The following is a 21896-nucleotide window of genomic DNA, read 5'->3' on the forward strand; positions in this document are numbered from 1 at the left end:
ACATAAGGTGTTTTTAATTGGTGGGTTTATACTGGATCTCACATATCACTTATTAAAAAATGCACCTCTGGTTAAACAGTCCTGGACATGGGCAAAGTAGTGTGATGAAGATGCCTTAAGTGCAAGCAGTTCAGCAGAGGCACGGGTGTCTGTGCACTTGGGTTTTATTGCCATATTTGCCTTCAGGCCAAACAGGATATACAAAGAAAAACCTATGACTGGAAATGCTAGAGAGAAATTTTAGAACATGCAAGGCATAGAGAAATTTACTAAGCTTACAGTGAGTCAGCAATCACCTACAAGGAAGCAAGGATCAGAACATCAGACATAGCAACAAAAATAGATGCAATAAAACAAGGAGTAGGATGTTTTTAAATATTTAAGGAAAAGAATGTTGGATATAAAATTATATACCCAAGCAAATTTCCTTTTACAATGTTGCAGTAGGTCCTGCGCAGTGGCTCATGCCGGTACTCCCAGCACTTTGAGAGGCCGAGGCAGGCAGATCACCTGAGGTCAGGAGTTTGAAACCAGCCTGGCCAACATGTTGAAACGCCATCTCTGTTAAAAAAAAAATTCAAAAATTAGCTGGGCATGGTGGCACACACCTCTAGTCCCAGCTACTTGGGAGGCTGAGGCAGGAGAATTGCTTGAACCTGGAGGTTCCAGTGCGCCAAGACTGCACCACTGCACTCCAGCCTGGGTGACAGAGTGAGACTCTGTCTCAAAAACATAAATAAGTAAATGAATAAATAAAATATTGCTATAAAAAAAGATATTCCAGCAATATATAGTTTCAGAAATGCTTCTCCTTGAAGAAGCCTTGTATAAACCTTCATGAAAGAAATACTAAAACGAGTTGGTACAAGAGATATGGTAATGTGGATCAAATGAAATCTTCAAGTGTTTTGTGGTCTGAAAAGCCAATTGCTAAAGAAATGTTTTTAAAGAGAATATCCATAAAAACTCAGTTCACAATTCCTAGAAAATATGTGCAGGTCAATAAAAGAGAATTTTAAAGAACTACTCATACTTTTCACACACTTTATCTTCATACTGCCAAGGTCTGGAAAATAAGATTTAGAGAACGGTAACAAAAATTATCAAGTATTTCTAGCCTGAGAAAAAATGAAAGTGTCAACTTTTATAAAAATATGAAAAAAATAAATCGGGATACTCATTTTCAGAATGCTGAATTAGCAGGCATTGCTTCAAATCTGAAACAGACTTAAAATTGTGACATTTGAGTCACTGCACATAAAACCTTTGGTATTTGTCGTTTAAATCTACATGATGCATAAAATTTCTCCCTAAGCAAGGTAATGACTATAATCCTTTGCTGTTGTCATATTGCGTCATTCAAAACATTCTGCAATGCCGATGGCAAAATACAGCCTGGATTTTACAATAATTTATATGTTGGTACCCTGCTATTCTGGCTAATCTCTACACCCCTAACGCTGCAGCCTCTGGTAATAAAAGAACTTACAGACAAGCACTTCTTAGCTATTTGCCTTTTCAGAGCTAGGTGTCTGCTGTCACCTGTGTCTCTTAATGAGCCCTAGAACCCACTTCCCTGAGGGAAGCTAACTATTCTCTTCTGTTCTCCCAGAGGACAGGTTTGCAGTTGCTTCTATAGCAACCACTGCTGACTGCTTTCTTTCTGACTTTTTAAGCTTCTTAGTAGTGTGGGTTTCTTTGCAAAGATGTTATTCTGGAAGCTTTCAGCTCTTGAAATCTTGTCTTAAAGAGCTTAGCTTTGTCCTAATAAATCCCCATTCTAAATAAAGCATAGACTTTGTTGTTTCCCCATTTGCAGATATATCTGCTACCTCTCCGGGAAACGCAGTCACCGTGGGAGTCAAGGCAATTGTTCAGACCTTACTGTTTGATGCTGAACTCCACAGTTCCAGCAGATGTCGCCCTTTTTATCACTAATGGAACCTAAAGGCCTTTCCAGGTTGATAAAAATAATCTTAGCTTTTAAAAGTGGAAAGAGTAAACATGCAATAAAGTGTAAAAATGTTTTTAATCATTGAAGTTACAAAGGCATTTGGAAGTACTCTTAGGTAAATTCTCAATTTAAGCAAGTTACTGTGAGTTTATTTCCTAAATCTAATCATCCATAAAGATCAGCAAATTGTAACACTTGAGGTTGATATGAGGGTTTATTGCAACAAAACACTATGGAATCTATATTTTCAGTGCCCTTTTCAAAGAGATCTTTAAAGTTGTCTAACTTCTCAGAGCATGGTTAAAAAGATACACACACACACACACACACACACACACACACACACACACAAAGTTGTCTGACTTGTGACTCTAAAGTTACCTTTCCTCTCAATTGTTGAGTATTAAACTATCTTCTCATCCCTGTTTGCTCTCCCTCAACCATAGGGTAATTTTCAAAGAGACTTAAACAAGGATATATGTAATCTTGACATTAAGAAACCAAGGTGTGATGCACATTTCTCCCCTGTTCTTTAATGCTTTAATTGGTTTTTAGTAAACAACAGTAATTTTTAGTTCTGAATCAGTAGTCTTATTTTCCAGGACAAAGAGAGTGTGTGTGAAAGACATGAGTCCTTAGTACTATTCTTTCAGACCCACCTCATTAAATCCCCTTCACTGCTTAGGGCTGATATGGCTGACTTTGGCTCCATTTCTGAGCTGTTTTAGTTCAGAAAGACTTGCAAATTTATACAAATAGCATTAACTGAGTCTACTTTCTCTGAGTTTCTCTAGCCTTAGCATAACCTTTCCCACCAACTCTTATATCTTTCTTTTTCATATAGTTCTCCTTATACATTGGATGTATTTTCTTTTGTCCCTAGACTAAATCAATCTATGGGAAGTCCCCAGCCCAAGAATCCAGAAGGGATCTCCGCCCTTGTCCAATGGATGTTTAGCCATGATGGTCCCTGGTCTGTAAAACTCGTCACTGGCACAGCAAGGATGACTCAAAATCATAGTTTTTTATACATAGATCTGGAAACCATGGTATCCTAAAAATTTTAAGAGAAAACTGGAAAACCTTAACTCTAAATAGATGAAGTTACGTTGTCTGCAGGCAAGTGAGGGTTACAGAATAAAGATAACTAGGAGACATTTCTATAGAAAGCCTTCAAGAAATGCCAAATACACATTTCAAGGAATAAGACTTCAAGATATGATTATTATTAACCCAATCCTTTATGGTACCCACCACAGAAATACTAGAAATACTTAAAATACAAAGGGTAATTGAAAAAAGCTCTGTGCTTCTATAAAAACTGGTCCACAGGAAAGAGACTGAAGATTCCCTCCCTGAAGCAGTATATTTTATTGAAATTAGCTTCTCCACTTTCTGAACTTTAATGTTTGAGTTACTCAAAATATATCAACATGGATAAAGTTTCTCAGAGTGCTCTTAGAGTACTAAAGACAAAGGATTAAGAAAGTACTTTTATGTGAGAAAAATATCAAGTATTTAGTAGAAACTAAAACTTGTATCTCAATAACTGTAAATCATTCTCGTTTGATATGGGATATGATCAGTTTTATAAAAATTAAAAGATTTGCTTCCTCCAAAAAGAGCTTTGACTGCAGTAATTCATATATTTTTCTGTTACTTTAACTGAAGTAGAAATGGTGTTCAGATATTTCAAAATCTCAAGACTATTGTCTGTCTGAAGAGTTTTGCTCCAAATGAATTTGACCACAGACATATATCTAAATTAGCATTACTGCATAGCAGATCATAAAGCAGATATTATATAATTATATATGTATATATACATAAATAAAATTGTTTATCCCTCTGCCTACTAAAATGACCTAGAGGCAATGGAACCTCAGATGGTACCAACCTAATATGCATATGTAGAGTCCAGATTATAGTTCCTTAAAATCAATTTTTCATGAAAAGGAGCCAGGGTATTTTGGAAGGATCACTGATTCCAAGTCTGGGGAAGGAAAGTATAAGAGAATATGCAAGTTCACGTATGTTCATTGTGGCACTGTTTATAATTGCAAAGACTTGGAACCAACCCAAATGACCACCAATGATAGACTGGATAAAGAAAATGTGGCACATATACACCATGGAATACTATGCAGCCATAAAAAAGGATGAGTTCATATCCTTTGCAGGGACATGGTTGAAGATGAAAACCATCATTCTCAGCAGACTAACACAAGAACAAAAAAACAAACACTGCATGTTCTCACTCATAAGTGGATGTTAAACAATGAGAACACATGGACACAGAGAGGAGAAAATCACACACCAGGGCCTGTTGTGGTCTGGGAGAGCTAGGGGAGGGATAGCAGGGGTTGGAGGGATTAGGGAGGGACAACATTAGGAGAAATATCTAATGTAGGTGACTGGGGGATACATGCAACAAACCACCATGGCATGTGTATACCTATGTAACAATGCTGCACTGTCTGCACATGTAACCCAGAACTTAAAGTATAAAAATAAAAATTAATTAATTAAAAAATAAAACAATGATAGAAAAAAAGAGAATGTTCAAGTTTTTATATAAGCCAAAGTTTCATTCAGGGGTTAATGGAATCTGATCAAAAGGACACAGGAACTAGATTATAGGCGTTTGATTGTGATAATATCAGCATCAAAAACAGAAAAATAATTATGGTTAACTCAAATACATTAAATCTATGAAAGCCTTAAGTCCATAATGACCCCCCAAATAAATATCAATTTAAATATGCCAAGAAGATCAAGATATCAGAATATTTCTGCTGGAATCTTATTGTTCAGTCCTTTTGATATTGTTGATACCTTTCTTATATTGATAAAGTATGCAAAATACAGTTCAGTATTAAATACATCATTTAGAAGACATTTTCTGATTTAAGGGATTGACTTCTTAAATGTGACATTCAGTCAGATGAAGACATAGGAGATATCCATAACCAATCTACTATTATTTTTTATATCAGTAGGATTTGCATGCTTTAAGAATATGAATGAGTGTAAGATTACATTAATGTTTAACATTTTAAAAATTCAGGGAAAAGATGATAACAGATCATATGTGTTCTAGTCAATTGCTTATCTTGAGTGAGCTGCATACATCTATGAGCAGACAGAAGTATTACATGAGTGGGTCACTCTGTTGAAATTATGGAAAAAAATGGCATAATAACTACAAATAACATTCAAAATGTTTCTTCAGAGTCCTGAAAAAATATCTAAGTAATCCTCTTGGGCTAAGTCTATATAAGTGAATAACCTAATTAAAAGTAATATTAATTGGCTTTCAAAATTGGTATCTTTGAACCCTAGGGAGACTTAGAAGTAAATATAGAACTTTTTAAGAAAAAGAAAACACAGCACAGCACTAAATTTTTTGCAGTTTTATATTTTTAATGGAGAAGAGAATCTGACCTATTGTAATGATGATCTGAAATCTAATCTGAAGTATGTAATAATGGAATTCATTTAGATAAAATCTCACATTTTATATTTTGTATTAGAACAACTAAGAGAAACTTGTTTACTGTATTTATAAATATAAATTCTACTTACATGAACAGTGTGTAAGGGAACAATGGGAACATTGTTCTACAACCACATACAAAATGAAAGTCAATGGTACATCAATGAGGTATTATTTTGAATTTAATACACTTCAATGAAGTAGAGCATCTTTGATTATTTGATGTTTATATTTCCTCTTCTATAAAATGTCTGTCCATGTGTTTTGCCCACTGTTATGTTATGTGCTTTGTATTTTTCTTATGTTTTATTAACTTTTTATAGTACTTAGTTGCACATAACAATTCCAATTCTGTTGCTTATCTTTTCACTTCACTTTCTTCATGTTGTCTTTCAATTAATGTATCAGTTTTTACCTTTTACTTGCAACATTGTATTCAGGGAATCCTCTTCTACCTGTAAGTGTCAAAGATATTCTTCTATATATTCTTATCAAGATTTCAAAGTTTTGCTTGCTCATTTGTCTTCTTTCCTGCTGGAATTGCTTTTTGTCAATGGTGTATGGTTTGGACTTAAATTAATTGTTTTGTCTTTATGGAGATTTTAAATTGTCTGAACAAATTATAGGCTTTTCTCCAGTTTTCTCCAATGTGATGTATCAAGTCATGTATCAAGTTTCCATTAATGCCTGAACTTGTTTCTAGGCTATTGTAGTCCACTGGTCAGTTGGTCTATCCCTGCATCAATACCACATCATCCTCAGTAAAATCCTGATACCTAGCAGAATAAGCTCTTTCACCTTAGTTCTTTGGATATACTTGGACTTTTGCCCTTCTTTATAAATTTTTATCAGCATATCTAGATCCCTGAAAGAGACTTCTTAAAATTGCCGTTGAAATTTCATTTAATCAATAGATAATCTTGGGGATAACAGATACCTTGTGATGTTTTCTATCCACTGCAGTGCTTTTTATCTTTCCATTTATTTGTGTTTTGTTTAATTTCTTTAAATAGTGTCATAATTTTCTTCATATAGCTGCCATATCCATAGATTAATTATAATGTAGCATTTTATTACTAATATTAGTGATATATTTTTTAAATGCATGTTTTCTCTTGATTGCTATTTTAAAGTAACATAATTAATTTTTGCATAATGACCATACACCTAGCTACTTTGGTAAACCTTTACTAATGCTTATAATGTACATTAACTTGTTATTTTTTAAAAATTTACTCCTGCAGAATATATGAACTTTTAAAAAATGTTCAATATAGACTGCCTTATCCATGATTAATAATAATTTTGCTTTCCTTTCACTTCCTTACACTACCCCTTTTTCTTTTTTCTTTTACTACACAAGCCCGGACTTTCAGTACAATATTTATAGGGGTGGTAATTTGAACTTCTCATCTAATTCTAGATATTAAAGGAAATTCTTCTTTTTTTTGTTTTAATCTTAACAATGTTTGATGAATATTATTGATTCTTATTGTGTATCCAGGTGTTCCTCAACATTTTGAGCAGGATAACACCCAGAGAAAGTTTTAATTTTTTTAAGGCACATCGATGTAAATGATGAGGCTGCTTAAAGCAAGCGGCAATTGACTATAGCATTTTGCCTGCTTCAGGTGACAGTCAGCTATGCCTAAAGATGAGGACATAATACAAGAGCACAGCTGCAACATAATCTTAGTGCACAGGCTGAAAGCTTCACCTTGACCTGAGGAATGTAACTATGAGGACCAAACTAGTGCCATAATTTTGTTTCTGTTGTTCAATCTTCGGGTAGTATTAGCAGCCATGGATTCAAATATTGAAATGCAAAGCCAAATAAAGAATATCTACTATGCTTGTATATTCCATTCAAGTACTCTTGAATGAATAAGGAAAAAGGCAATAAAATCTACTTCCCTGCTATATGTTGGACTTTCTTCCCACTGGAATACTTCTCAGATATTATTGCAAATGTTGCCTCTCCTGTTGGCAAGCAGAATAATCTAATTTTCATACAAAATTTGAGCTTCAGCAGAGCCCAGTAGTGTACGTTGACAGTCAACCCATCACTGCATGGCTTGACTTCCAGTATCTCCACTCATTTCACAGATCCATATTGCCACTTCAAGAGACTGAACTAAAGCATCAACTTGTTGATTCCAATCACCTTCAGAAACTGGAATAGAAGCTGTTTGGTGAGCAACACTATGATTTACTTTGATTTGCACTCAGAATTACAGAAAAACCAATATGTGATATGTGAAACAGGGCTCTCTTTATTGTCCAATTATCTACAGTTCACTTGCCAGACCAAATTGAAAGTCCATTAGCAACAGCCCAAGAGTCAATATGCAACAAAATCATTGGGATTGTATTTCTGTCAATTCTGTTACTGCCAGGAACAGAGCCTGTAATTCTGCCCAGTAGGATGCCAACCTGGTCTATTCTTCCATGAAGAATTTACTAACTGCTGGACACAAGACAGCTGCTTTCCATACTACACTCCCTTCTAGAATTGCCACCTGCAAAGGAGGCCAATTGCCATGTATCCTTGAGGCAATTGGTAGAAAGGTTAGGTCTGCCAATAGCAGCAGCAGCCAAGTCTTCAGATGGCCTTTTAGAAAGTCATAGTGGGAACAGGCCACTTGTTCATGCATACATTGAGTCCCACTGCATATCATAGCAGAGTGATTCTGTACAGTTATTTTCATGTTACGGTGGAATGTCTACGAACAATTCCCTGCATGTTGGGATGCATTCTTGACATTACTTATGACATGAGAGGTTAATTCAGGAGTTCATATAATTTTATGTCCTCCAGTGATTGGGGCTGTATTAATAAATGTCCAATGACTATCTAGTAACTTGTCTTTAAAACAAATATACCAGAGAACAGTACTAGGTAATTTTCTATTCCAAAAACACAGAAGTCACAGTTGAGCATGGTTATGGGCTTTTGCCATAGACTGGAGTCAGTATGAATGCAGGTGACTGACACTCTGAATATTATCTCAGCATTAGCACAATATGGTCCAAACAGGATAGCTTCAACTCAGGCTCTGCAGTTCCAAGGAAGCTTGTTGTTTTGTTCACATTTCCATTCAAACAGAGACTTTTTCCAGATGATTTAATGAAATAGACCCAATGGTATCCCAAAGTAGATGAGATGATTTTTTCAAAACTCAAATAGGTCTATTAGGCATTAGTTCTCTCATTTAGTCTGAGGGAAGGAGAGCAAGAACATTTTTTTCCTCGTAGTCTTTTGTGTATCATGGGGCACTCCAATCCATGGACTCCTCCCAAATTTTACAGTCTGTACAGGGTCCTAGATTTGTTTAGGGTTCACTAACCATCCACAATTAGATCCCCAATCAGATTCATGATCATGGTAACATTGCTTTTAGCTTGATTCTCAGTTTCAGAGATAATCATAGGATCATCGGGATAGGGCATTAGGACACTGCATTGTATCTAGACCTGCCTCGCCAGATTGTGACAATATGCAGGGAGGAGTTCAAGTATCCTTGAGGCAAATATATGTTGGAAACCATTCCATGTGAATGCACATTGTTGTTAACTCTTCTGGCATCTGATATTGAAAAAAAAAATGAGTCAAGTCTATTACAGAAAATCATTCACTTTTAGCTTGTTGAATAGTCTATTTAGCAGTTAAATAGTGTGGATTATATCAGGGACTTCTGAAGCTGTTAAAGTTTACTGTTTAATGGAGTTTCTGGTAACCACTGACAGTCCCCATCAGCCATCAGCCTCTCTCACTGGCAATATCAGGGCACTGTATAGAGAATGTGTGGATACAAACATGGCTGCAACTAACATTTCCTTAATTAAGGTACTAATTTTTTTGTTGCTGTAGGCATATGTTAGTTAGCATTTCAAATTAACTGTTTGAATAGGCTTAGGTAACTCTAACAGTTCCCATTTTTCATATCCAATTAGTATTGAATGGAGAGCAGATCTACAAGTTATTTCATCTGTAAAAAATTTCACTCAGTAGGAGGAAGAATTTGCAGCCAATTATTCTATCCATACCAATTATACATTCAGGTAAGAAAGACATCCCTACAGTATACTTCTGAAAATCACTAATTTCAACTTTTAATGAGATTTTAATGTTTATCCCTCTTCCAGAATCATCTCCCTGTTTCCCTAAATTAATTCTATCACCCTGAATGGACTCATTAGTAGGCTAAGGCAATGTTCCTGTACCTAACTGACCTAAGAGAGCTGCTTCCCTATCTCTATGCCATTTCACCCACACATCTATAGAAGGCCTTGGTTTTCCCACAGGAATTTGGTAAGGAGGCCCAGTCCTTCACATCACCCTTCTTTATCCATTATTGCCTGTGGCAGACAGAATTCTAAAGGTGTCCACTCCAGGTTCCCAAACACTCTTCAGTCATTCAAAAACTAATCCAGTTATTTCTCTGAAGGGATTTTGCCGATAAAATTAACCAGCTGACTTTAAGACACAGAGAGCATCCTGGATTATTCAGAAAGATCCAATGTAACCACACAAGCCCTCAAAAGCAGAAGAGGTAGAGAACTGCAGCAGAGAGGAAAGCTAAAGAGATTTGAAGCAGGAAAAAGACTTGCCCCACTGTCACTGACTTTGAAGTGGGCCGCGGGCCATGAGTCAGGAAATGTAGGTGGCCTCTAGAAGCTGAGAATAATTCCCAGACAGCAGTCGTTAAGGAAACAGGGGCATCAGTCCTATTGCTACATGCAAGTAAATTCCAACAGCAACCTTAAAAGCCTGGAAGCGGGTTCTTTCTTAGAATCTTCAGAAAGGAGCAGAGCCTGCTGACACCTTGATTGTGGATTTTTGTTACCTGGAGCAGAAAGACGAGCTTAGTGTACTGGATTTCTAATCTATTGAACTGGGACATAATAAATTTGTGTTGCTTTAAACTGCAGCAATAGAAAATTAATATGGTACCTTACTATTAAAAGCAGGTATTTTGCAGGGACACAGAATCTATCTGATACGGTTATCTGTGTCCTCACCCAAATTTCACATTAAATTATAATCCCCATGTGTTAAGGGCAGGACCAGGTGGAGATAACTGAATTATGGAGGCAGTTTCCCTGATGCCGTTCTCATGACAGTGAGTTCTCATGAGATCTGGCGGTTGTATAAGGGGCTTCCCTCTTCACTCGGCACCCATTCTCTCTCCTGCCGCCCTGTGAAGAGGTGCCATTTCCATGACTGTAAGTTTCCTGAGGCCTTCCCAGCCATGTGGAATTGTGAATAAATTAAACCTCTTCTTTATAAATTACTCAGTCTCAGGTATTTCTTCATGGTAGTGTGAGAACAGACTAATACAGCAAATTGGTAACAATACAGTGAAGTGTTGCTATAAGGATACCTGAAAATGTGGAAGTGACATTGGAACTGGGTAACAGGCAGAGATTGGAACAGTTTGGAAGGCTCAGAAGAGACAGGAAAATGTTGGAAAGCTTGGAACTTCTTAGAGACTGGAAGGGTTTAGAAGACAGGAAGATGTGGGAAAGTTTGGAACTTACTAGAAATCTGTTGAACGGCTTTGACCAAAATGCTGATAGTGAGATGGACAATGAAATCCAGGCTGAGGATGGAGAAGAGGAACTTGTTGGGAATTGGAATAAAGGTGATTCTTCCTATGTTTTAGCAAAAAGACTGGAGGCATTTTGCCCCTGCCCTAGAGATCTGTGGAACTTTGAACTTGAGAGAGACAATTTAGGATATCTGGTGGAAGAAATTTCTAAGCAGCAAAGCATTGAAGAATAAGCAGAGCATAAACATTTGGAAAATTTGCAGTCAGATGACAGGTAGAAAACCCCATTTTCTGGGGAGAAGTTCAAACTGCAGAAATTTGTATAAGTAGTGAGAAGCCAAATGTTAATCACCAAAACAAAGGGGAAAATATCTTGAGGCATGTTAGAAACCTTCACACAGGCCCTTCCATCACAGGCCCAGATGCCTAAGGAAAAAAAAATGATTTTTGGGGCCAAGCTTAGGGCCCCCTGCTCTGTGCAGTCTCAGGATCTAGTGCCCTATGTTTCAGCTGCTTCAGCTCCAGCCATGGCTGAAAGGGGCCAAGGTACAGCTTGGGAAATTGCTTCTGACAATGCAAGCCCCAAGCCTTGGCAGCTTCCACATGGTGTTGAGCCTGTGGGTGCACAGAAGTCAAGAACCAAGGTTTGGAAACCTCCACCTAGATTTCAGATAATGTATGGGAATGCTCAATGTCCAGCAAAGAAGTTTGCTGCAGGGGCAGAGACCTCATGAGAACCTCTGAAAGGGCAGTGCGGAACGGAAATGTGTGGTCAGAGACTCCACGACAGAGTCCCCACTGTGGCACTGACTAGTGGAGCTGTGAGAAGAGGCCCTCCATCCTCCACACCCCAGAATTGTAGATCCACTGACAACTTGTACCATGCAGCTGGAAAAGCCAAAAGCATTCAACACTAGCCTGTGAAAGCGGCCAGGAGTGCTGCTGTACCCTGCAAAACCACAGGAGTAGAGCTGCCCAAGGCCGTGGAAGCCCATGTTTTGCATCAGTGTGCCCTGGATGTGAGACATGGAGTCAAAGGAGATCCAGCACTCATAAACTGGATGAGAAGCATCCCAGAGGGAGCTCGTTTCATTGTCATATAGTTAGGCCAGTAATGTCTGCATCATCAGCATTTCTGCAGCTTCAGTAGACCATTTAATGACAAGGGAAGAGTGGGGAAATTGCCCTTCTCTGGGGAATGACTGTTCCCTCTTTAATCCATTCCAGTTAGGATGGATTTCTCCTTGAACAATGCTCACAAAGATAGCAGCCAAAAAAGATGCAGGATGGGTACAAACATTCCCCTTCCTCAACAGTGTTCAAAGCCAAAGACAGTGCTAGGGATCTAAAATTCTCAGAAGTCATTCAAACAAAGCTTCATCAGGGCAATGCTTGTAACCATGTAGGAAATACCTCTCTTACTTTACAGAATAATCCCTGACTTCAGTTGTTTCCTCCCTTCCATCATCCACTTGCCCCTACTTGAATTATCTTCTTAGTTGTAGTAGGTTATAACATCAGGTTTTAGCTGGTTTAGTTTAAAAGTTATAGTGTCCAGGTTCCTATGGTTGGGGTTTCATTTGACAGCCAGAGAGGAGGAAGCACAACTTCAGAACTTACTTTTGGTTTTGCTAATCCTGAAACCAACAACTAGGCACTGGAATTTTAGTCAGCTTGCCTTAAGTTTGCATTTCTCTTCTAATTTTGCTAGTTCCTGGAATTCAGCTTCTATAATTTCCAGATTGCAATAGGAAGTCTTATTATCAGTAACTAATACCAAACACTTTGCTACTTCCAACCAAGCATAGCCTGGCAACCACCTCCGTATCAACAGTATATTTTCCTCCTGTTTATCAGATTCATCCTTTTTTTATATCTAAATAGTGCTTACATCATATTTTTAGCAAAGAATGAGTCAGGAATCTTACTTTTTTTATTTTTTCTGGATGAAGTTCACAAGCTTCATGTTGAGTGAAAGTAACCAGATTCAAAAGAGTGTATCCTGTATGATCCCATTGATGTCAAGTTCAAAATTAATCTCACCTGTCAGAAGTCAGGAGCGTGGTTCCCTGGAGCGTAGAGGTAGTAAAGGGAAAAGGTAGAAAGGAGCACTGGAAAGAGACAAAGGGTGGTAGGGACAAGGGTGGTTTTGTGGGTGCATCAATGATCCATTCTGGATTATCACAAGAAACAGTTACATGGGTATGGTCATTTTGTAAAAATTCATTAACCTGTACCCTCATGAAATGTGTTTTTGTTTGCACATATATTATGCTCCAATAAATGATGTTTATTTAGCTGCCTAGTAATTATTAACAAATGACTAATCACAAGTTCTGAGAAAGTAGGAACTTGCTGCAGAAAGAGAGCAGTCTTCCAGTCTCTGGGAGTCTTTTATTTAAAGGCTGTGTCTGTCTGTCCCACAGGCTGGAGGGCAGGGGTGTGATCATAGTTCACTGTAGCCACAAACTCTTGGCCTCCAGCAGTCTTCCCACCTCAGCCTCCAAAGCAGCTGGGATTACAAGTAGCCAGAACACATGCCTGGCTACTTTTTAAGTTACTGTAGAGACAGAGGCTAGCTAGGTTGCCCAGGCTGATCTCGAACTTCTGACCTCAATCCACCCTCCTGTCTAGGCTTTCCAATGTGCTGAGATTACAGGTGTGAGCCACTATGCCCAGCTGAGTCAGGAGTCTTCTACTCAATCCCACTTCTAATATCAACTGTACGAAAACAGAGTTCACTTGCTAAAAAAGACTCACAAGGCTCCACGTAACAAGGTTATAAATCTATGCAGGAAAGGGATACAATGTAATAACAGTGTTGAAATAAAGATATGGATTAAAGTTTCTCTCCCTGCAAGGAGTCTGGAAAAAGATTCCAGGTGAAAGCTTCTGGCTTCTTCTGTAAGAGTCGTGGGTGCATGTTTTCTCTTGTATCAGGAACCATGTGCATGTGCATAGAACATTTTGGAAGGAAGGATCACAAGATGGAGTCTTACCTGAGTTTTTAAATATTTTCCTGGTCATATATGTATATCACTGCTACAAAATCAGCTTCAACAGTAGGACCTGCTGGATATTTCACTAAGACCAAATGCAAATTAATCTCATACTAATTAATAAACAACATAACAAATAGGTGAACACCACCTGAAAATTCCTTGATCCATGGTTACAAAAGCATTATTATTAATCAGTACACTTTGGTGATTGATCAGTGGTTAGTTATGCAAGAAATTTGGCAAAACATCTCAAGATAATTCCAAAACTGGTAGAAATTAACCTTTACAGCACAACATGCCATAGAATTGTCTTCTTATTCCTAATTTACTACTGATTGGAGTTGGAAGTACAAAAATTTCTTTTACTGAATTTATTTAAATGATTATGTTCTTTATCTTTTATGAGTTATTGTGGAAACTTTCATTAATTTTTTTTTTTCCAAGTTAAACCAAGGCTTGCATTTCTGGACCAAAAAAAATAATAATTTGGTCATGATTATTATCTTTTTCAGTGCCCTGTTACATTTGGTTTGGTATTTTATTGGGAACTTTTCAATTTTTGTTCACAAGTGAAATGGGCCTGTTTGTTTTCCATTCTCACATGATTCCTCTGGTTTGGCTACCAAGTTAATACTAGCCACTGAGCAAACTGCTGAGTGTTCCCTATTTTTTATGGATGTGTCTATAACAACAGTGTGATTGTTATGTTTCAACTTGACTGGGCTAAGAGATGCCCACATAGCTAGTAAAACATTATCTCTAGGTGTATCTATAAGGATATTTTTGGAAAAAGTTAGCATTTGAATGAGTAATTGAGCAATGTAGATGGGCTCCACAATTTGGGTGGGCATCTTCCAATTCAATGAAACTCCTGAATAGAACAAAAAGATGGAGGAAGAATGAATTCACTCTCTGTGTTTGAGCTGAAACATCCATCCTCTCCTGCCCTTGGTCATCACTGCTTCTGGTTCTTGGCCTTTGGGACTCAGACCAGGACTTACATCACTAACTTGTGGTTCTCAGGCCTTTGGACCCTCATTATCAGGTCTTCAGACGTGGACTGAATTAAACACGTGGAGTGGCTTGCCGGTTCTCCAGCTTGCAGATGGAAAATTATAGGACTTCTTGGTCTTCATAACTGCATAAGCCATTCCCATAATAAGGCTTCCTTTGGTTTCCTTTCTCTGGAGAATCCCAATACAGATTAATTTTTGTTTTCACGAAGATGGGTAGCACATATTTTAAAATTAATCAGGTCTCATTTTTTAATGATATAATTTTAAGCTTCTGATTCAATTCCTTTAGTGGCTAATTATTAAGTCTTTTTAGTTCTTGAACCAATTTTGTTACATTTTTTAAATAATATTGGCTTTAAGTTTTCATATATATTTTCATAAGGTTGTTCTATATCTCTTTAAGTTTTGCTGTCTGTATTTATGCTCCTCTTCTGGTCCCAGTATTTTTAATGTAGTTAATATACTTAATAAATAATGGTTACTATAATCAATATATAACAGATTTTTCTCATCATTCCTTAAAGCATATTTTATATAACACGATTTAAAAAGAAATGGTATTTTCTGAAACTATTTTCCCTCAACATCACTAAATGAGATATGCAGGATAGAAACAACAGCATCACCAGGGAACTCGTGAGAAATGTAAATTGATGGGCCCCACAGGGTCAGATTCTCTAGGGACTGATTAGAATCTGTATTAAATCAAGTTTTCCAGGTAACTGATGCTTAAAATTTGAGAAGCACTGCTTAAAACTATATAATATCTCTCCACTAAAAACTATAAATGTATTTAGTTTTATTTATTTATTCTTATTTTGAAGCTTTTATTATTAGAGCCCACACACAGAAAAGTACAGAAATCCTAAAGGTACAGCTCAATGCATTTTCGCAATGTGAACGTATCTTTGTAAGCAGCACCCAGATCAAGAAACACAACGTTTACCTGTACCTCGACTTTTAACACTATTGATTAATTTGCCTACTTTTGAGCTTATGTAAATAAAATCATATAGTATCTTTCTTCAGTTTCTGGCTTCTTCTGTTCAACATTTAGTTTATGATTTGCAATCACGTAGTTCTCCATACAAAAGTTCATTCATTCTTGATTACAACACAATTTATCTCTTCTACTTTTAGAGATTTGAATTGTTTAGCTTTCCACAATTGCAAACAGTCCTACTATAGAAAAGACACCCTTGTATATGACTTTTGGAAAGCACATGTGTCTTAGTTTGTTGGTGCTCTGTAACAAAATAGCACAGACTTGGTAAGTTATAAATAATAAACATTTATTTCTTAAAGTTCTGGAGACGGCACATCAAGGAGTCAGCAGGTTTGGTGTCTGATAAGGGTTTGCTCTCTGCTTCCAGGATGGTACCTTCTTCTTGTGTCTTCATATGGCTTAAGGTTGAAGGGGAAAAGGGACTAAGATAATCCCTTCAGTCTCTTTTATTAGGTCTCTAATCACATTCATGAGAGTTCCACCTCATGATTAAATCATGCCCAAATGGCCCAATCTCTTAATATTATCATATTGGCAATTAAGTTTCAATATATGAAATTTGGGATACACATTTAGACTACAGCCATGCGTATGCAAAATATATAAGACATGTATCTGTACAAGTGTAGCTTATCTGAAAGTCTTTTTATAGATTTTGTCAAAATAGTAGAACCTTTTAAATCTCAAAAAAAATGATCACCACTTGAGGTAGATAAGCAGGAAAAAAACACTTAAATTTTTGAACACTGAATATGTTTTAGCATATGGAAATTTAGTATGTTCTCTGAACAAAAAGCCTAAAAAGTCTATTGGTTTATTAAATCATTTTCACATTAATGCATTATTTTGATCATTTTCACATTGCCTACATCAGTGATGTGTAATGGAAATATAATGCAAAGCACATATGTAATTATAAATTTTCTTGGAAATGCAGTGAAATATAAAAACAGGTGAAATTAATTCTAATAATTTATTTCATTAACTCAATATATCTAAGATATAGCTAAGCTATAAGCATTACAACATATAATCAATACAAAAATACTGAGACATTTTACAGTTTTATACTGCCTTCCAAATCCAGTGTATATTTTACATTTATAGTATATCTCCTTACAACCTCCCTAATTTCATCAGAAATACTTAACTGGTATTTATTTTATAGAGACACGGTCAGGCTCTGTTGCCAGGCTGGAATGCAGCAGCACAGTCACAGCTCACTGCAATCTCAACCTCCCTGGCCTAACTGATCCTCCCACCTCAGCCTCTGGAGTAGTTGGGACCACAGGTGTGTGCCACCACACCTGGCTAATTTTTAAACTTTTTGTACAGATGGGGTCTCACTGTGTTGCCCAAGCTGGTCTCGGATCCCTGACCTCAACCAATCCTCCTGCCTCAGCCTCCCAAAGTGCTGGTAAACAGTTAAGAGCCACCCACACCTCGGACATGATCAGCTTTTAGATTTCATAAAATTTACAGTTGAAAAAGTAGATTCAAATACCTCAGTTGTTCCAATCATATTAAACAACTTTCCAATAACTGAATCAAGTGTCAATTTTTTAGTTTCCTAAAATTAAAATTAAATATTCAGTTACTTCATGACACGGCATGTTTCAAAAGCTGAATAGCCACAGGTGGTTAGTGGCTACGCTACTGAAGAGCACAGATCTAGGTCAACTGGTTTTTGTTGTTCTCCACATGCTAACTTAAACTGTAATGCAAATTGAAAAGAAATTATTTTATTTTGGGTGCTGTGGAAGACAGAGAACTTTGAAATACATGAGAATGGAAAAACAAACTGAATATGGATCTTTCAGAGACACTGCCAAGAGAGTAGAAAAGCTTCTGTAGAAGAGTATCAAGTCAACGGTACTATTATAAAGCTGTTTCACCACCATCGAGAGAACATTCCCAACGCTTCAACAGTCCCCTTATGTTTTAGTCTTTTTTCTCAAAAAAAAAAAAAAAAAGAAAGAAAGAAAAATTGAATCTGCAGAGGGCTTGCACTGGATACCATGCTGTATGCACAAAAGGGGTGACATTTAAGGCTTGCTCTCAATTAGAGTGTAATTTAATCTTCTAGTCACTAGGAATAACAATGTTTTAGAACATTTCTGCCTGTCGGAATTTTGAACCTAAGGTGAACCGGCTGACATCATAACTTACCCTTTCTGTTGTTCTCATAGGTTTCAAAATTTGGTTTGATCTAAATCCTCTGGTACCTTACGTCCCATAAAAATTTCATCTAATTCAGAAGTAGCGACTGCTGCAGTAACCGTCATATAAAAGAATATGGGTTTTACAAATCATTGTCCTGTAGAAGAAAAAACAGGTAGCAATATGAATATTTCATACTATTTTATTTAATCCCAAAATAATCAGAAAAGAGTCATTAAAAAAAATCCTACGCTTAACTTTATGTTCTCAAGTTTCAAGAGAAAGTTTTTAAAGAGGCAATCCTTACTTTGGCAAAAGTGCATTAAAGCTTGCTGCATTTAAGAGATGCCCCTTTATGCAAACAGGTTGAAAGACTATTTCAAAAACGCTTTGGAAAAACACAGAGTGGCGCGCAGCTCAGCAATCCACAGTCTTAAGGCGCGCTTCTTTCCACAAATTTGATCCAGCATTAAAACGCACAGGTTCACTCACTGCACGGGAGCAGCGAGTAAATGATATGCCAATATTCAACCTGTAAATGTGTCGTCCGAGCCTACCTCACCTTCAACCTAATTTTCTCCAGTATTCACCTTTCCGGAAAAGTGCCCCAGTGAACAACCACCGCTTTCGCCAATAAAGCCCGCACGCTGGGTTCCCACGCTCCTCAGGAGGGGCCGAGGGCGCAGAGGATTCTGAAGCACACGACTGCGCAGGCGCTGCCCTCCCGGCGCATGCGCCACACTCCGCGCATAATCAGAGACAGAGACCGGCGGGGTCCTGGGAGGGTAACGGAGGCCGGCCTGCCCCGCCCCCGTATTCTGCGCGGAGCTTCTCTTCCGCTCTGGGTCTGCTCGGCTTCCCTTTCCTGGCGGGAAGGCAGCGGACACCGGTGTCTTTTCTCTCTCTTGCACAGAGTCAGCTTCTGCAGCTCTCCCAGGCTAGCATGGCAGCCTGGAGGTGTCGGGCCGCCCTGCGGCTCTGCGCCACAGGTAATGAGCGAGCAGAGGTCGCGACGCCGGCAGGCTCTTGGGACCTGGCCTGCCGTGGGCCGGGATTGGGCCCGGGGCTGAGGCAAGGCCTGTGGGATCCGCGGAGATGCCCGCCCGGTCCCGGCAGAGTCCTGCCGCCCCGCCCCGCCGCCCTGCCTGGCCCTGAGGGAGCGGTCCCTTGCCCCTGTGCGGGGACCAGTGCTGGACGCGGGAAGGGCGCGCTTCCTTGTGTCTGTGTTTTCTTCATTGTGGCAGGAAGTTTCAATAAAGCTCACTCCTTTGGTGGGCAAGAAGGATGCTGCCATCCCAGCTTAACCGCCAGATCTTGCCTTGGCTTTAGGTTCCGAGTCTTGTCACGTTTAAGGGCTCAGACAGATCAGGGTCAGGCCTCCGGGATTGTGCGATGTGAAACACTCAGTATGTGCTGACACACTGAGTTTGTGTCCACTGTTCTCAGCTCCTTCTCTTCAGCCCTGGGTGCCTTCGTTCCCACTGGGGTCCGCTCACTTAGCAACCTTTTAGAGCCCATTCTGTGTCAGGCAATGCCCTGTAGTAAGTATTAAGAGTTGCAGCTCGACTTTGTTACTTTCTAGACGTCTGTTTCGGGGGAAATATTTTGAATGGCATTTGTAGTTTTTATTGAAGAGATCATTGCTATTGAAGCAAAAGAAATACAGAGGAATGCTGTCTGCCTGTTTTCCAAAAAGACAGAATGGTAAAAAGGAGAAGTAAGATGAGAGTTAAAATATGTAGGAAAAAGGAACTCTGTGTTTATTAGATTTATTGGCTTACTAGAACCTGGCCGATCATGATATGGTTGCATACAGACTAGATGTTCATTAAATGGATGAACTACTTCTGCTTTTGCATCATTTGTACTCTGGAATGCATCAGTGATGAATTTTTTGGTAGGTTGTAAAAGGTCAAAAACACTTCAAAGATGACTAAGCTTATGCAGTATGAGCCAAATAATCAGCATTTATTGGGTACATTTTGTCTTTGTTTTTTTCAGTTGTTCTACTTGATATGGTCGTCTGTAAAGGAGTTGTAGAAGATTTAGATGAATCGTGAGTATACATATATGTACTTAAGATATTATTTTAACTTTGTCCAATTCAGATATCTGAATATTTGCATGTGAATCTGATATTTTAAATTAGAACCAATTTGTATATATTATTACTTTTTTTCGCTTGTTTTAAGGTCTATATAGATACAAAATGAGGGTGTGCCCAAAAAGTTTTATTAATAGTTATGAGATAAAAAAACTGTGGCACCCTTTCCATATTCTTTTTTTCCCATTATCATATCTTGTATTTTATGTCTTTTTGCTTTTGTACTTGTATTTGTTATGTTTTATTTGTATTTGTTATGTCTTTTTGCTTTAATTATATTGAATGGGTACTAGAGTTTGGTAACTATACTGCGTTTATCTTCATAGTATCACAGCATTAATCTACCTTATAATAAGTGAGTAGGTGCACTTCAGACCAAAATCCCATGTGTGATCTCTCGGGCTTGACCACAAACGATTGCAAGGCTTTTTCTCACAGACCACATAGGGGAAGGTGCCCTCCCTACACCAAACTTGGTGTATAACCAGTGCATTACAGTCTCTGAAGGGAGTGGTAGTCAAGGATTCGGCCTCCCAGGCCAGCCAGGCTCATTTGCATGTCTACACTCCTTAACCCAGTGGCCTCTATTTGGCAGCGTCCTTACTGGGACCTCACCTTAGGCATTTCCCAAGCAGCTCTGCTAAAACATCTCTATTGAGAGCCTCTGCTGAGGCACTTTTCTACACCTACTCTTTTTCTCTCTCACCTCCGCCCATAAAGAGACAGAAGACCTTTGTTCACTGCTCCTAGAAAATGATATGAATTCTCCCATCTGCATCGCATCCACCTAACTCTCACCTGGTGCTGTTTCATGGGGAGAAATGGAACACTGAGGGGCTGATGCCTCTTTTTTTTTTAACCTCTTGGCTTGAACTGTCACAGTAAGTGAATAAAGCCTTGATTGTTAGTTTCAGTTTAGCTGTCGTCCTGATTGACCACCTGGACACCTGATGGCATGACCAAATGGGTACGGTAAGAGTGTGATCATACAGTGCTATTCAGTAAGAGCAAAAATCCTGACAGTCACATGGGGGCACTTAGCTGGTCATACAATTGGGTTGTGGGGGGTGCTAGCTGATTGTTTACAGAAAGTTTTTGATTCTGAGAAGAACCATTGTTCACAAGGAGATAATCTTATTAAACTTAGTGCCTTGTGGCATGTGTCAGTACAGACCTCCTCCTTCAGAGTATCCTAACGGGGGCACTCTTCCTGAGGAGGAGGAAGGGGTTCTGCTCCTAATAACCATTTTGTTACCCATGTGGATGCTCACCAGAAAGAACCCTGTGCTGAAAAAGGGGACCTTTACCAAGAGCAAACTATGTTTGTCAGCTAAATGTGGAAACTGAATTGTTCCTCGCTCCAGAGCAAGCAGATGTGCAACCAGTTGCCTCCTGGATCCCCAAGAGATGGCTCATGGAAATTCAGGCAGGATCACATTGGGCAGGAATGCATGGACTGTGACAGTTGTGAGAAGACACGATAACAGCATGAAAAAGCTGTCTTGCTCGTCAGACCCCAGTCAAGGCTAACGACACTGTCCAGGGACAGGTTCATAAAGCCAATGGGCCAAGGTATTCTCAGCAGATAGAACATGGTGGGTCTCTC

General features: G+C 38.4%; 2 protein-coding genes across 7 annotated transcripts in view; one reads left to right on the forward strand and one right to left on the reverse strand.

The window, feature by feature from the left end:
• CCDC102B (coiled-coil domain containing 102B) overlaps nt 1–18871 on the reverse strand; it is a 356597-nt gene extending 337726 nt beyond the window's left edge. For all 4 annotated transcript variants that reach the window (XR_010343607.1, XM_064379033.1, XM_064379034.1 and 1 more), the window contains exons 1-2: nt 18777–18871; nt 18196–18343 (exon numbers count right to left, since the gene is read on the reverse strand). Coding sequence is in view for 3 of the 4 variants with exons in the window: in XM_064379033.1 (XP_064235103.1) it covers nt 18196–18213 (18 nt within the window). In the remaining variant the exon portion in view is untranslated. The remainder of the gene's footprint in view (nt 1–18195; nt 18344–18776) is intronic.
• Nucleotides 18872–19003: 132 nt separating this feature from the next.
• The window catches only part of TMX3 (thioredoxin related transmembrane protein 3), a 39404-nt gene continuing 36511 nt past the window's right edge, over nt 19004–21896 (forward strand). The window contains exons 1-2 of one of the 3 annotated variants that reach the window (XM_021673546.2): nt 19004–19175; nt 20188–20242. In XM_021673546.2, the coding sequence (XP_021529221.2) occupies nt 19130–19175; nt 20188–20242 (101 nt within the window). In that variant the 5' untranslated portion in view covers nt 19004–19129. Of the gene's footprint in view, nt 19176–20187; nt 20243–21636; nt 21863–21896 lie in introns of those variants that run through there. The other 2 variants (XM_064379036.1, XM_021673547.2) reach the window with 2 other exon arrangements.

This window comes from Aotus nancymaae, unplaced genomic scaffold, assembly GCF_030222135.1.
Source record: "Aotus nancymaae isolate 86718 unplaced genomic scaffold, 86718_ANA_hifiasm-v0.15.2.pri h1tg000020l, whole genome shotgun sequence".
NCBI lineage: Eukaryota > Metazoa > Chordata > Mammalia > Primates > Aotidae > Aotus > Aotus nancymaae.